General features: G+C 41.6%; 1 protein-coding gene across 1 annotated transcript; it reads left to right on the forward strand.

The window, feature by feature from the left end:
* The first annotated feature begins 3,629 nt into the window (after window positions 1–3,629).
* On the forward strand, window positions 3,630–12,705 carry tat (tyrosine aminotransferase). The gene is made up of 11 exons (XM_034535500.1): window positions 3,630–3,927; window positions 4,224–4,328; window positions 4,918–4,985; window positions 5,266–5,424; window positions 6,448–6,586; window positions 6,758–6,810; window positions 10,628–10,780; window positions 10,893–11,021; window positions 11,364–11,447; window positions 11,834–11,932; window positions 12,046–12,705. The coding sequence occupies exons 1-11, from the start codon at window positions 3,630–3,632 to the stop codon at window positions 12,184–12,186; spliced, it is 1,428 nt and encodes a 475-aa protein (XP_034391391.1). The 3' UTR covers window positions 12,187–12,705.
* Window positions 12,706–14,807: the final 2,102 nt, after the last annotated feature.

Raw genomic sequence — 14,807 nt, forward strand, 5'->3', positions numbered from 1 at the left:
TGGCTAATGGAAATGAATATCCCATTAATATTCTCGTGTACATGCAGCCGTGCATATTTTGATTAATGATGATGAATGAAAAACGACCCCATCAACACCACTGAGAATCCCTTTCTCGGCTGTGTTTGTTGTGTTCTGTGTTCATATATAAACTTGTTGTATATATTGTAGTGTCACGGGCTGTCGCTAGGACAGGCTAGCCTGGGGTGGTGCAAAGAGAGAGATGTACACAGGCACGTCCGAGGGTATTTAACAAAAGTCCAGGTTTATTTCCCATCCCACCAGCAAGGTAACATCCAAAAACAACAAAGTATCAAAAAAAAGGTCCAGTTAGGTAACACAAAACATCCCGGAGGAGAAAGTGGTTAATTAACCAAACAAAAACTCAATCCTGGTGAATCCAGGCTACGAGGTCCTCTCCCTTGTCGTCCTCTTCCAGGTGCTCGTGGGTTCACCTTCCGCTCTCCTTTCTCCTTCCCAGGTGCTCTCCCTTAAGTCTCCCAGCCCTGCCTCAATCAGGTGCCTTAAGCAGCTGCAGCTGGGTGAGCGGTGAGGCAGGCTGGGAGATGTAGTTTTTGCCCTGGTGGCCACTCTGTAGCGTCCCTCCACTACCTGTCCCCTTGTGATGCCACAATATATATATATATTTATAGATGTACATAGTTCCACTTTCTTGTCCTTGTTTTTTGTTTATTTGTCTATTTCTGTGTTTGTACGTTGAGAGTCAACTTCCTCGTATGCATACATGGCCAATAAAGCTGATTCTGAATGTGATCTACTCTCCCTGGAGACTTTCTGGTCACAAGACCACCTCTTAAAGCTTCACATTCATGAACATGTATCATTAATAACCTTGTGCTTGTCCTAAAATGTTTAATCTGTGACACCTTAGCATGTAATTGCAAGTTGCAATCAAACTAAAAGGCAAGCCTTAAGGCAAAGCTGTGACTATTTGTGCTGAGTGGATTCTGAGGCCGAGCGTTCCCCTCTTGACGTGCCGGATAATGGCTTTGTGGTTTTGGAGGGACGCTGAGGTCAAACCTAAGGGACGCTGAGGTCAAACCTAAGGGACGCTGAGGTCAAACCTAAGGGACGCTGAGGTCAAATCTAAGGGACGCTGAGGTCAAACCTAAGGGACGCTGAGGTCAAATCTAAGGGACGCTGAGGTCAAACCTAAGGGACGTTGAGGTCAAATCTAAGGGACGCTGAGGTCAAACCTAAGGGACGCTGAGGTCAAATCTAAGGGACGCTGAGGTCAAACCTAAGGGACGCTGAGGTCAAACCTAAGGGACGCTGAGGTCAAATCTAAGGGACGCTGAGGTCAAATCTAAGGGACGCTGAGGTCAAATCTAAGGGACGCTGAGGTCAAACCTAAGGGACGCTAAGGTCAAATCTATGGACGCTGGTCAAACCTAAGGGTCACACAAGCAGCCAAAACATCTTTGGTCATCATGTTCTTTTCAGGAAATACTAGTTGGATCTTTGGCATGTTGTATGTTTGTTGCTGAGGTCCACAAAAAGGTGAAATCCCTGTTTAAGAATGGATTCATATCAAAGGATGATGCTGGTGGTAATTCATCTTTTTATTACTTTAATAAATCCCATTAAGGGGAAAACCAGCCAATATGTTATCCTTTTAAAATACATTTTGTCAGTAGTGTAGGCCCAATATAAGTTATGCTCTTGTGTCGTAGAACTGTATTGTGGGATAAATTAATTGTTTATCAATAATGATACAACTTAAATGTTTCTTTTGTCATAATTTATGCAAAAGTATAACATTGCCTTTTATTGCACTTTACCATATGTAAAATACTTTTCCATATGTTACTACTCTCAGAGGACCTCCGATCCTTCACTGGCACTCTTTGGCTCTACGGGAGTGTAACGTGAACTGATGCTGAGGACTAACAAGCAGCAGGCCAGACGGTTATGTAAGGAGTAGTTTTCCACAGATTTAGGCGTGATGCGCTTTCCTTTTGGCCTCCAGTGCCAGCCAGTTAGACTCACTGCAAACAGCAGGTCATTGAACTTAACCCAAGGAAATGGAATATCTACATGAAACAGGCTCTCAGTGGCATAACAACATGTGCAACAGCATTGTGTTTTGTCAAAAGAAAAACTGACATATTGATTAAAACGCAACGTACCACCCAGAGGAGCTGGAATCCACACATGTTATTGTTGACTCAGGTATTAGCTTTATTATGTCATACCCACCTTTGAATAAGTCGCTTTATGTTTTGACAGCACCAAAGACTCTTTAATAATAATAACAAACATGTGATTGTAGCTGCTTTAAGCAGAACTATAATGAAAAAGTGTTCTCATTATAGTTCTGCTTAAAGCAGCTACAATCAGTAGCTTTTTTAATATATTAATAATATATCTATGTGATGAACCCAAAGATAATTACCACTCTGCGGGTTGTACTTTTATAATACACACATTATTATTCCCTAAGTGAACATTTAGGAGTGCAGTCACATTGCACTTTGCACTCTGTGTTGACGCCAGTGCGCGTGACGCACTCCCGTGCAGGTGCCGTTCTCTCCCCCGCCCCCCGCCTCCCCGCCCCCCTGTCGGTAATTGATGGTGGTCTGGTTCTTGTTAGTCATGTAGGAGGGGTGTCATGGCACAGCCCTCGGTCTCCACCAATGGACATAAGCAGGGCTCAACACCCATGTTCGGGGATCTTGATATATAACCGGGGTAAAACATTCCCAAAGGCTATTGTTGATCATCGCTGCTGCTTTTTTGGAAAACGTTCTGTTGAATATTTAATGAGGTAAGTGCAAATATAGTTTTCAATTTTATTTGTACATTTCCATGAATGGTCTGATAATAAACAAATGAACTATGAATGGATTTGCATAATGTCTTGGGGGAGTAAACCGGTGTAAGTTGATGCTTTATTTTTGCAGCAGTATGATTCGTTATTTATGTATTCATCCCGTTTCTCTGGGTTCTATGGAGAGGGTATATCACAAACAGCTAGAACAGATTGGGATGATTGAAAAGGTACATACACGTGTTGTGAACACAGCAGAATTAAGAGAGAGAGTCTGATTATGATCTTTGAATATGCAGAATCGGGTGTGATCGACAGCATATTATCTTCATTCTGGGTTATCTCAATGTTGATGTTTTTGCAGTTGTCCGTGTTGCAAAGAGAAATCTCCACTGTTGGAGGAGGCGTTCATGTCCTCTACGCAGTATCATAACATATACTGGTACAACAAAAAAGTACAGTATTAGGAACTAAATGTACCTCAATTATTTATTTAATTCAGTAGTCATGCAGAAGGACCCCTTTCAGAGTGTTACCTTATTATTATTATTGTTATTGTTATGGCTTGATTAACATGTAAATAGCCTGTTATTGTTGTAGCAGGTTGAAGGGGGGCTCATTTTGAGTATTTAATAAAGTGTTGGGCAGTTTATTCCATCAGTTTATTCCATCTATCAGATAAATGTAAAAAAAAAAAAAAAGGTGCAATATTCCTCCCCGAACTGGAGTGGAGAAATATAAAGGGAATACTTGAATTACCTGAAGAGTAAACTGAAGTCCAGTTTTGAGTGTGTTGCTGCTCTGACACTCATTGGTCATAATCCTCGTCAGTTCCAGGATGGATAACAAGTCTTACTTGGTTCAGTTGAATGGGAATGGGGTCCACGGCAAAACCACCGTCACCGGCAAAAGCCTGAACGGGACCGAAGTCAATGTGAAGGGAGTGCACGGGAACGCCGTCCGTCACGTCAATGTGAATGGCAGCTTGTATCCGACCAAAGCCAAGAGCCGCAGGCAGAGATGGGAGGTGAAGCCCTCCGAGATGGCCAACAACACGCTCAACCCCATCAGGGCCATTGTGGACGGGATGGAGCTCACGCCAAACCCGGATAAACCCATGATCTCCCTTTCCATAGGTGAGAGGGTTTCTGCATCACTAAATATGTGCTTTAAACACTGGAGATGCAGCTTTGTTGCTAACATGCAATGCAAATATTAAATTTCTAATAATCTATATTATTTGATACTACTGATACATACATCCATTGACTGCCACCCACAACAGTTCTACGAGTTAAAAAAAAAGGATCTCGTACAGTTATATGGTTTCTTACACATTTATGTGCCCCATATTCCACGACCATTGTTTGATGCTTGATATTTGCATCCTGCCACTGTTGACTGAATGCCTCCCATCACATCTGTTCCTCAGGGGATCCCACTGTGTTCGGAAACCTGCCAACAGATAATGCAGTGCTGCAGGCCCTGAAAGATGCCATAGACTCCCAAAAATACAACGGCTACGCTCCTTCTGTCGGTGAGTTGCACTGGACAGCAAAAGCAAACATCTTTAAATACATGGAAGTAAAGAAATGTGATTTCACTTTAGCTTCAAAAGCAGTCAAACAGATGCACAAGGGTGAGATGTGTTGGTGGTGTTTCAGCTACATTAGGTGCATGGATAGCTTACTGAACGAGCCCAGGGCTCCAAAGTGTCAAGAGCCCCCCTTCAAAACTCAAAGAGACACTTACCAACTACCAAGAGACTCGCCATGACTATTAAAAGTGGCAAAACAACCTAAAAAAGACAGAAAATTACCACAAAGAGACACAAAACTACTTCAAAGAGACAGAAAATGACTACGAAGAGACACACATCAACTACACAGAGACACTATGGGGTCTGTGTTTTGCTCCTAAATTAGAAGATGTGGTGAGGCCCATTTCATGTCAAGGCCCAGGAGCCCCCATTGTCCCCTTCAACTGGTATTGTGACATTTAGTAACTAGCGATTGTCCAATGCTCATGTGTACCAACCCCCAATCGTAAGTAAATGTAGTGGTGAACAAACGATTCATGCATCTCTGTTTGCATGAGCCACATGTTTTCTCTGTGTCCACCGGCAGGCTATCTGAAGAGCCGACAGGCAGTGGCCAACTTCTACAGCTGCCCCGAGGCCCCACTGGAGGCAGAGGTGCTCACTCCTCTTCGCTCACACATTCATTCCTTCATCGCCCTTTTCTTCCTCGTTCACCTGCAGCGCTACCTTTAATATCTGAATCTCATTATCTGTGAATGACAAAGAAAGAAAGAAATGACCAGCATCACAAACACAGCACCTGCAATATTATGCTTATGATAGTTAGAATCAGATTGTAATCTACATGCTACAGTGACTTTATTAGTTGTTTTTGTTTGCATGGATATGTTGTTTTGGACTCGCAAAAGGTTAAATGCAGCACGCTCTCTTCCAGGATGTGATTTTGACCAGCGGCTGCAGTCAGGCCATTGACCTGGCTATCAGTGTCCTGTGTAACCCCGGGGACAACATCCTGGTCCCATGCCCAGGCTTCTCCTTATATAAGACTCTGGCTGTCTCCATGGGCATCAAGATCAAACTCTACAACCTGCTGGTAAGTAGGAAGGGGTCCCATCCCTACCCCCATCATGCTGCTTATTCTTCTTTTGACACCTCCTCTACCTATACTTCAATTTGCAAGGTCACATTTGTTCATTTTAGTTTGGAGTATCACAGCTACAGCTGTTAGGGCCAGTGATAATTGAGGAGCCTTGTCAGTGGCCAGAAAAGAATGATTGGATTAGAAGACCGTACTTACATTACATTCAGAGGAAACAGAAAGTATAAGGAAAGCAAGCCCACACATGGTTCTGTATCAAACCCATCTGACAAACTATTAAACATTCAACTCTCTCATATGTTGATGGCATCTGACGAAATGGAGCGGACACATATATATATATATGTATATATATATATATATATATATGTATATATATATATATATATATATATATATATATATATATATATATATATATATAGAGCGTTCTCCATCACACAGCATCTTTACATTGAGATGCTGTCACGCAGATAATAACAATGGTTTTGCTTTAAAATCTGTAATACGAACAGTAACAACTTGGATTTTGTGCAGATGTATATTTGTGGGGCCATACTGCAGTTAGTCACTGCAACTCTACAATTAGCGAAGCCACGTTTCTGACCAGCGGACGGTTTGCTTACTAGCAAAATGCAATTGTTTAGTTACCGACACATAAGTGTAGAGAAACCTAAATCAGTGCTCACTTTAATTCAATAAAGTTTTCCAAATGAAGACAGGCCAAAGAAACGACAGACCATCCTAAGCAGGCGTCATGGGGGGTGAAATTAATGTGAATGTTGTTTTTTTGAGTGGACTTCTTTGAGTGGACATACTGCTGAGAGGCTTTACACCTTTAAAAAAGTTAGTTACAATTAAGGAGCGATTTGAAAGGACTTTGGCAGTTAAGACGGATACACTGTCTAACTGTTAACAACCTCACCATAGCAGGTTGCTTTCTCCCATTTAGGAGCAGTAACTACCCCTGAACGTTACCAAGACCAAGTTACCCTGACATCCCTCTTTGATTTGCAGCCAGAGAAGTCGTGGGAGGCCGACCTTCAACACATGGAGAGCCTGATTGACGAGAGGACCTCCTGTCTGATTATGACCAATCCGTCCAACCCGTGTGGTTCCGTCTTCAGTGAGGAACACCTGAAGAAGATCCTCAAAGGTTAGCTGCAGTTTGGCTCTGCTCTGCTTTGGTAGGAATAGGGAAGTTCCAATTCCTGAAAAGGTTTGAATTGGCAGCAAATTTGAAGTCAGGGGGCGGAAATGTGGACTCAGACAGCATTTGCCTCATCTTCGTGAAACAATAAAATGTTTCTCTTGTTCCTGTTTTCAGTGGCCTCCAGACACTGCGTCCCCATTCTGGCGGATGAAATCTACAGCGATATGGTGAGTGCAACCACACAACCTTGGCCCTCAGTAACACCAGCGAGGCACATCTTTTGCCACAGCGACAGGGCAGGTTGTGTTTCATTTGGTGGTATTTGCCTGGCTCTGGGTGGTGGTGGGTGGACAACCCCATATCAGCACAGGGGGGATTAGGGGCCCTGGGCTGTGAATGAGGCCTGGAAGCAGCAGTAGGGATAAGTAGGGGGGCATAGAGGTCAGCAAGGGCAAGCAGTGGAGGTGGGCAAGGGGCATCGGATTTTAACCTCAGGATGTGTGCATGTTCCACAGTACCGTGGCTTCCTAACAGTCCTGTCTCCTAAACTATGTTTTTATACAACGAAACTGCACTGTGAATTACCATTTGAAGGAAATATAGTCGTGGATTACCTTCGGATTGAGTTTCAAAAGAGTATTTGGACATTTGGTTTATGGATGAGGACCAGGAGACTGCTGTTTGTGTCCCGTGTGAACCGAGAACTTTGGTTGTTTTTTATTAAACCAAGTAGTTTTTGAATTTTTGGTTTTGTTTCTTTCAATTTACAATGTACAATTTACGTGTTTTCAGAGTATATTCTTGAAATGACAATATCTCTAGATTGGTATCTTACAACTGAGACTTTTATCTTTATAAATCCATGACTCCTTTTTTGTAAAATTACAACTCAGTTCTCAAAATAGTACAACATTCTTTTCATAATATTTATAACTAGTAGTTAACTAGTTAACTTTATAACTCTTTTCTCTCAAAATATTTTAACTATACTGTATCCTCACTTGTTGCTAAAAGTTGATTGATTGATGGATGGTTGTCGTGAAATTATTAGTTAAAATTGGTTGGTAAGCACGCGCCATATTTTGTCTAATGGGAAGAAACGATTACTTTTGATATGAAAGTCAGAATGACATTTTTTTTACAAAAAGAACCAAAACAATGTCGGCCTTGAGAAGCCTGTACCGGTCACATGTTGTTGGAGGTCATGCAAATATGTACAGCGATATCCACATGCACATAGACTCCTGTAAAGTATTTTGACTATACTGTATCCTCACTTTTGATTGATTGATGGATGTTTGTCACGATATTAATAGTTCAAATTGGTTGGTACAAGCTTACGTAAGCACGCGTCGTATTTTGTTTAACACTGAAGAAACGATTACTTTTGATATATAAGTCTGAATAATTTTTTTTTAACAAAAGAAAAGAAAACAATTGTGATCATGAAGAGTTAAAAAGACATTGACCAAATGTAAATGTTTCCAAGAAAAAAACATTGCCCATTGCACATTCAGTCCAAAGCGTTGGCATCGATGTCGGCCTTGAGAAGTCTGTACCGGTCACATTTTGTTGGAGGTCATGCAAATATGTACAGAGATATCCACATGGACACAGACTCCTGTCTACACACACAGGCTGTATATTGTTGCTCAATAAAAAGATAAGATGGAGATAAGGCCAGAATTAAATTTTATACCAGTAGTTTTCCACCTTGGTAACATTCTGATATGGTGATAAATACAAATCAAGGGGAACACACTTGTTCTTCTTCTCTACTTTCTCAATCCACAGCTGTTCTGGCTGTTAGTTATTATCGTAGGTAGTTTCTCTTTTTAAAAAAACAACCCAAAAACTGGCAGCCACATGTTGGCTGTACATATGGTGTGATCATATATATGATTTTCTGCATAGCCACTGTCTCAATAAAAACGGCAGCCAGACCAGAGATTTGTCTCCATTAACAAGCAGCTCCTTCCATAAGAAAATTGTGCTATAGCTAAAAAGAAAGATAATTAATTGGACAGTTTAAATGTTCACTTATTATTTCAGTTCCAGCATCATTACATTATTAGCATTAATGGGTGTTGAATTGCTTGGTAGAAGCTAGCTATCTTTGTTACGTTATGGTTTACCATTACTTTAGTAACACTTAAAATCTAGTTATTTTTACTTAAAGTCACAAAGTATGGTAAATATCTAAAAGACTTTAACAAAAAGTGAATTAAATCACACCAACGAGACAATAAAGGTGCCGAACAAAAAAAGTCAGTAGCCACGTGAACCAGTGAATTCCTCGAGCGTTCCTGTAAAGTATGGCAAGAACATTCATGGTAGGTTTCTAATCTAAGGACTCCATTTAGATGGGAAACTATGGAGGCGGTGGTGGCAACCACTTATTGTCTGAAAGCCCCTTCAGAACCAGCATGTTTACACAAAAAGCTAAAAGTCTTGTGAGTTATTGTCATACTCAGCATGGCCATAACCTTTACTTTTATATTATACATTGCTTTTGAAGGGCTTATACCTGGTGCGAGTGGAAAAGGTGGGATTTGAGGTTGTTGGGTTTATCCCCAATCCCCAATGTTTATTGTCTATTCACACTGAACCCAAACAGACCAGAATGACTTTGCACTTTTGTGGCTGCTGCATGTGTTTGCAATCAATACAGATGATGGGTTTTGGGAGGAATGGGGGCTGTGTGGTGAGTAGAGAGTTTGAATAGGGGGAGTGGGGCCAGGGGGTCTGAGAACTTCACACGCCAAGCAAGGCTCAGTCAGTCCCTTTGTTTAAATGATGTGCTCAAACATATGTCTGCACCGCATAGCTACTCCCTGTGGATGTATTATCACAATAATTAATTAGTACTAGTGCTGATACAGTTGGTAACTAATCCATGGTTACCTGGCTCAACGTCTTCATACTGAACACAATGTTTTATGTAATCCTACTCGAAGATAGGGGTAGGAACAAATCAGATGCCAAAAACTGATTTAAATTGGAGAGAAATGCTGAGCTATGTTATGTCATTCACAGCCGTCTGGCCAATAGCATGCAGGGCCGTTCCCAGCTCAGAGCCAATGTTTAGATTTAATGAGAACCAGCTTTCTATGTGGTTACTGCACATCTCACTTTCCCTTAAAGTCTCTTGCTCTCCTACTAGGTTTAAAAAACTGTTCATGGGTAAATATATAAACCAGAGCTAATATGGTGTATAAATGGTGAAAAGTGGTTTTGGTCTATAACTTTATTTGCTTTGGTTCACCCTCACCACTGGGAACAACCTTAATTTCCAGCTGCAGCCGGTGGTAGCATCAGACAAACACATTTAGCCACAAGCGTGTGAGTATAGTGGAGCATTTAGCCAAAATGTAGCATCTCACAAAAAAAATAAACAACTCAGAGAATACTTATCTGACATTCGCTGACTGGTATAATCAAGTGGTTGGTAAAGCCAGGGTTGGTAATGTTGAGAAACGATACATTTTTTTAATTATCTAACCAAAAAACCTCCACCCAGTGTTGCTAACTATTTTCCGATGAAAGTAGCTAGCAGCACTAGCTCCAAAAGTAGCTAACTCTAGCGAGGAAGTTGCAGGGTTTGATAACACTTCAAGCCTCCCTCAAAAGCCATTCCCCCCAAATAATCACAATCACAAGTTATGGCTATTGTTAGTACTCACAGCTGTCATGCTAGCAGCTTGTTTGACTGGTTTAATTCAGCACAAATTAAATGATTGGACGAGCTAATTCCAGTCCTTTCTTGTTTGAGTCAGAGCATTTGATTTATTCATCACCACCGGGCTGTCATGAGAATTTCAAATATAACGAGAATTTTTTTGCCGTAACACATTAGCCATATCCACTTTGTAAGCTTTACAGCTTGTTCCGCTTGAAGGCAACAATGAACCGTACTTGGCTCTCCGTGTTCACAATATGGCCTTCATTTGAAAATGTGTTCCATTTGAAGGCACAATGACCCGTGAGCATGGTTGATTTTTGCCATCTGAACCTATTTTATCTTGTTTCTGCCCCCGTCCTCAGGTTTTCCCAGGTTGCAGTTGTCCCTCCATGGCGTCTCTCAGCAATGACGTTCCTATCCTTTCCTGTAGCGGCTTGGCTAAGCGCTGGCTGGTCCCCGGTTGGAGGATGGGATGGATCCTCATCCATGACAGGAATGATATATTTGGATCCAAGGTACAGCTTTATTTGTGCATTCTTCTTTAAGGAGAGAGAGAGAACAAGAAGACTCCAATAGATAACAGTTACATTCACCTAACACATTTACATTTGCATGTCTCCACTGCAGATTCGACAGGGTCTGGTGAAACTGAGCCAACGTATTCTTGGAGCCTGCAGTATCGTCCAGGGTGCCCTGGAGAGCATCCTCAACAACACACCTCAAAGCTTCTACAACAACACCATCAGCTTTCTGAAGGTAAACAGGGGGATCATGAGTAATATATTGCTATATACAATAAATCTGCGATGAAAATACTGTCTAACTAACTCCACCATGCTAACGTTACACTGGCCACAGAGCCAACAGCGGGCTGGTGTCCTGGGGCGGCGCTGGGTTAACGGTTCTTCCTCCCTGCCTGAGGAAATGTGTACATAATGTGTATATTGTGCAGATTATTTATGATAACAAGTACAATATGAAAATGCTCTGTTCTGGACCAATTGAATCTTTACTCATAATCGTTGTCACCAAACTATTTATTGTCTTCAGTTCTCTTCTATTATGTTGGTTGTGATGCTTTATTCTTTTCTTCCTCAGACCAACTCAGAGATTTGTTTCAATAAGCTGTGCACCGTCCCTGGCCTGAACCCCGTCATGCCTTCAGGAGCCATGTACCTCATGGTAAGTACTGAATTGTGTGTGGTTCATCTTATTCATGTGTGTATTTATATTTAGAACTAAAAAATCTGGTGGTTGCCACATCTCAAAATTGCTAGCCATATGAATAAGTGGAAGAAATCTATTGAATTGAATTAGTATGCTATAAGTATGTATTTCTCCATAGAATGAGCCTTTTTATACTTTCACACTATTTATATAGCGCCTAGACCTCCTTTTTTACAATATGGCACCTCTAAGGTGCAGTGTAGTATGTTACATTATAAATATTCCATATTCATTCCTTTCTCTTACCTCTATGCATGTGAATCATCATTCTGCTGTATTGTATTACATTTAAGGCAGTTTGAATATGAATTAGAAGTTAATGTGTGTTTACATTTGTCTAGGTGGGGATTGACATCAATCACTTTCCAGAATTTAAGGACGATGTGGACTTTACTCAACAGCTGGTGACCGAGCAGTCGGTCTTCTGTCTGCCTGCCTCAGTAAGACACCTTTTTCCATCATTTATCCATTTTCCCCGTTAGGCCGACACACTCACTCAGAATAAAGATGTGTGACCCTTTTAATGACCGAGACACTTTCTGCCCTCTTCCAGGCGTTTGAGTACCCTAACTTCTTTCGCATCGTTGTGACGGTGCCGGAGGAGATGATGGTGGAGGCCTGCGTTCGGATCAGGGAGTTTTGCCTGCGCCACCATCGGCCCCTCAGCCGCGACAGCAACGATCTGGACCAGTGAAAAATCAGAGTGGGACCAGGACGACGAAATGCTCTTTTTGGAGACCAAAGCCTAGAGGACGGAAGAATTGTCCACTAGTCACTGGAATCAGCTCTGAAATCGTATCCCACCGTTGTTAGGAAGTCAGAGACGTAGAAGTCGGACGTCAAAACTGTGTTAGTATCGTCAACGAAAAAGCGTGGAAGCGACACATCCGATTGTTCACCGATGGTGTCATTTTTTATGTAAACCGTTTGCAATGAGCCAACCTAATATTTATATTTTATACAGGCAGCGTATATATATGACTTGTTCTTGTGTATTTATATAATTTGTGTAATGCTTTGTATGTCAATGTGATGTAACCTCTTTGATATCAACTGCAGGATTGAAGACTGTGCATATCGTGCATGCCAGCAGGCTTATTTGCTTTCCCAATTATGGGAAGTGAATATATATTTTAATATCCATTTTTATAAACAATATGCATGGATAATCTTCTGCATACTCTGCGAGACAGTGACTTCCGACTATATTGGCCATGCTCTTTATCAGAACATATTGTTTGTTTGTTAATTGTGTGTCATATTGAAACACACATGTATGTATATATAAAACCAAAAAATGTATTTAGTAGTTTTTTGTTCCTAACTACCGAATAAAAACATGTTGACATGAGTATCACAACAAAGCGTTTTTGCTTATCCATAAATCCTTATTGTATGGCATACAATAGTATACTTTAAATCTTGTTTTTATCTCATCAAAAATTCTGAATGACAAGTTAGCTTCAGGGGGCCTCACGATCAGTGCAACGCAATCCAAAGGCTATTTGATTCTTATGTAACTTCCTGTCTGACTGCACAGAAGGATAGGCATTGCCATGAAACCTTGACATTCATGGAGGACTGTTGGTGCTCCCATGACCTTTCCTCTAGCGCCACCATGAGGTCGACACACGTCCTCAGGATGAGTTGTAACAACTATGGTGATCCTCTGACTTTTGATCCGGTGGCATCAGCAGGCCAACATTTTTGGTTGTTGACCAAATTACCTGCAAAAACAATGACATTCCCATCGACCGCACTTCATGGTGTAAGAATAAAATGTCAGTATTATGATACATGATGCATGTAAATCTGACGTTTACAGGACTTTATGGTGTCATGTTCTTGGAACCATCTTGGCATTAGCCGCCTGTTGGGCCCTGATGTATTTGTTCAAACACAAATGTATTTAGGGATACAAACAGTTTTGACACAGGGCCACTCTGCATTACAGAGAGCAGGAGGACCTGCCTAAATGTCCGTATCAAACATAGTTTCACTATGCGACTGTGGCTCAGTGGTGAGCAGGGTCGTCCTTCAATCAGAGGATCGGCAGTTTGATCCCCGGCTCCGCTAGCCCATGTCCATGTGTCCTTGGGCAAGACACTTGACCCCAAAGTTGCTCCCGTAGCTGTTCTACGGTGTGTGAATGTGTATGAATGTTAGTTGGCTCCTCCCATCGGGGTATGAATGGGTGAATGATGGCATGTAGTGTTAAAGTGCTTTGAGTGGTCGGAAGACCAAAAAAGAGATAAACAATTACAGGACTAAGCTGTTATCAATGTGGAAAGTCTTAAGCCTAAAACTGGGAGCTGGTTCCTCAAGAGAAGGGCTTGATAGCTGTAGTCACTTCTTATAGTTCAGCTAACTGGTTGGTATCATTCTACTTATCTTCTGGTAGCTTTTTGGTTGTTTTTGACAGCCAAGTAATGGCCTTATGAATGCAATGCTTTAACATATTAGTTGACTATTTAATTTGAGACATATTTTACAAATTCATGTAATATTGATGTAATTATAGCCAACCAATACTGGATTTCTGAGGCGGATACTGATATCGGGATATGGATGTTTAAAATTTGATCACGATATGTTGGCCACACTTTACATTCACGTTTTTTTTTTACATAAACACATCGTAAAAGCAAAGAGCCTAGATGTGCATCACTAAAGATTTGTTTGTTTAGAGAATTAGAGAATTTTACAGTATATAATTTTAACAGTGTAAATATCAACTTGTTAGTGCTTCTGTTACTCGTCAGCTGACATATATAGGGATAGATCTCTATATCATAACCTAAGGATTATTTTAATGATCATTATTTTTATTTTCTTGATTCTCGCTCATCTACAGAATGTCAGCAAATAGGAAATAAATCCCAAGACAAGTTTTAGGGGCAAATGGTGAATGTACGGGTGTCGGGTCGCGGTGGCAGCAGACCCAGCAGGTTGACCCAGCCTGCCCTCTCACCCGCAACATTCGCTAGCTCATTCTGGGGGATCCCGAGGCGTTCCCAGGCCAGCGAGGAGATATTATCCCTCCAGCGTGTCCTGGGTCTTCCCTGGGGTCTCCTCCCAGTTGGACGTGCCTGGAAAACCTCTAACAGTCCAGGAGGCATCCAAACCACCTCAGCGGACTCCTTTCAACATGAAGGAGTAGCGGCTCAACTCCAAGTTCCCTCCTGATGTCCGAGCTCCTTACTCTAAGGCTGAGCCCGGCCACCCTACGGAGGAAACTCATTTTGGCCGCGTGTATCCGTGACCTCGTTCTTTCGGTCACGACCCAGACTTCCAATCCACCGGTTTCCGGCAGAG

This window comes from Cyclopterus lumpus, chromosome 6 (genome assembly GCF_009769545.1).
Source record: "Cyclopterus lumpus isolate fCycLum1 chromosome 6, fCycLum1.pri, whole genome shotgun sequence".
Taxonomy (NCBI): Eukaryota; Metazoa; Chordata; class Actinopteri; order Perciformes; family Cyclopteridae; genus Cyclopterus; species Cyclopterus lumpus.

Bases quoted from the DNA above. Each gene is read 5' to 3' on its own strand.
- tat (XM_034535500.1), top strand. From the start codon at position 3,630: ATGGATAACAAGTCTTACTTGGTTCAGTTGAATGGGAATGGGGTCCAC. The intron at 5,425-6,447 runs GTAAGTAGGAAG...TTTGATTTGCAG, and splicing joins TCAAACTCTACAACCTGCTG to CCAGAGAAGTCGTGGGAGGC. The intron at 11,022-11,363 runs GTAAACAGGGGG...TTTCTTCCTCAG, and splicing joins ACACCATCAGCTTTCTGAAG to ACCAACTCAGAGATTTGTTT.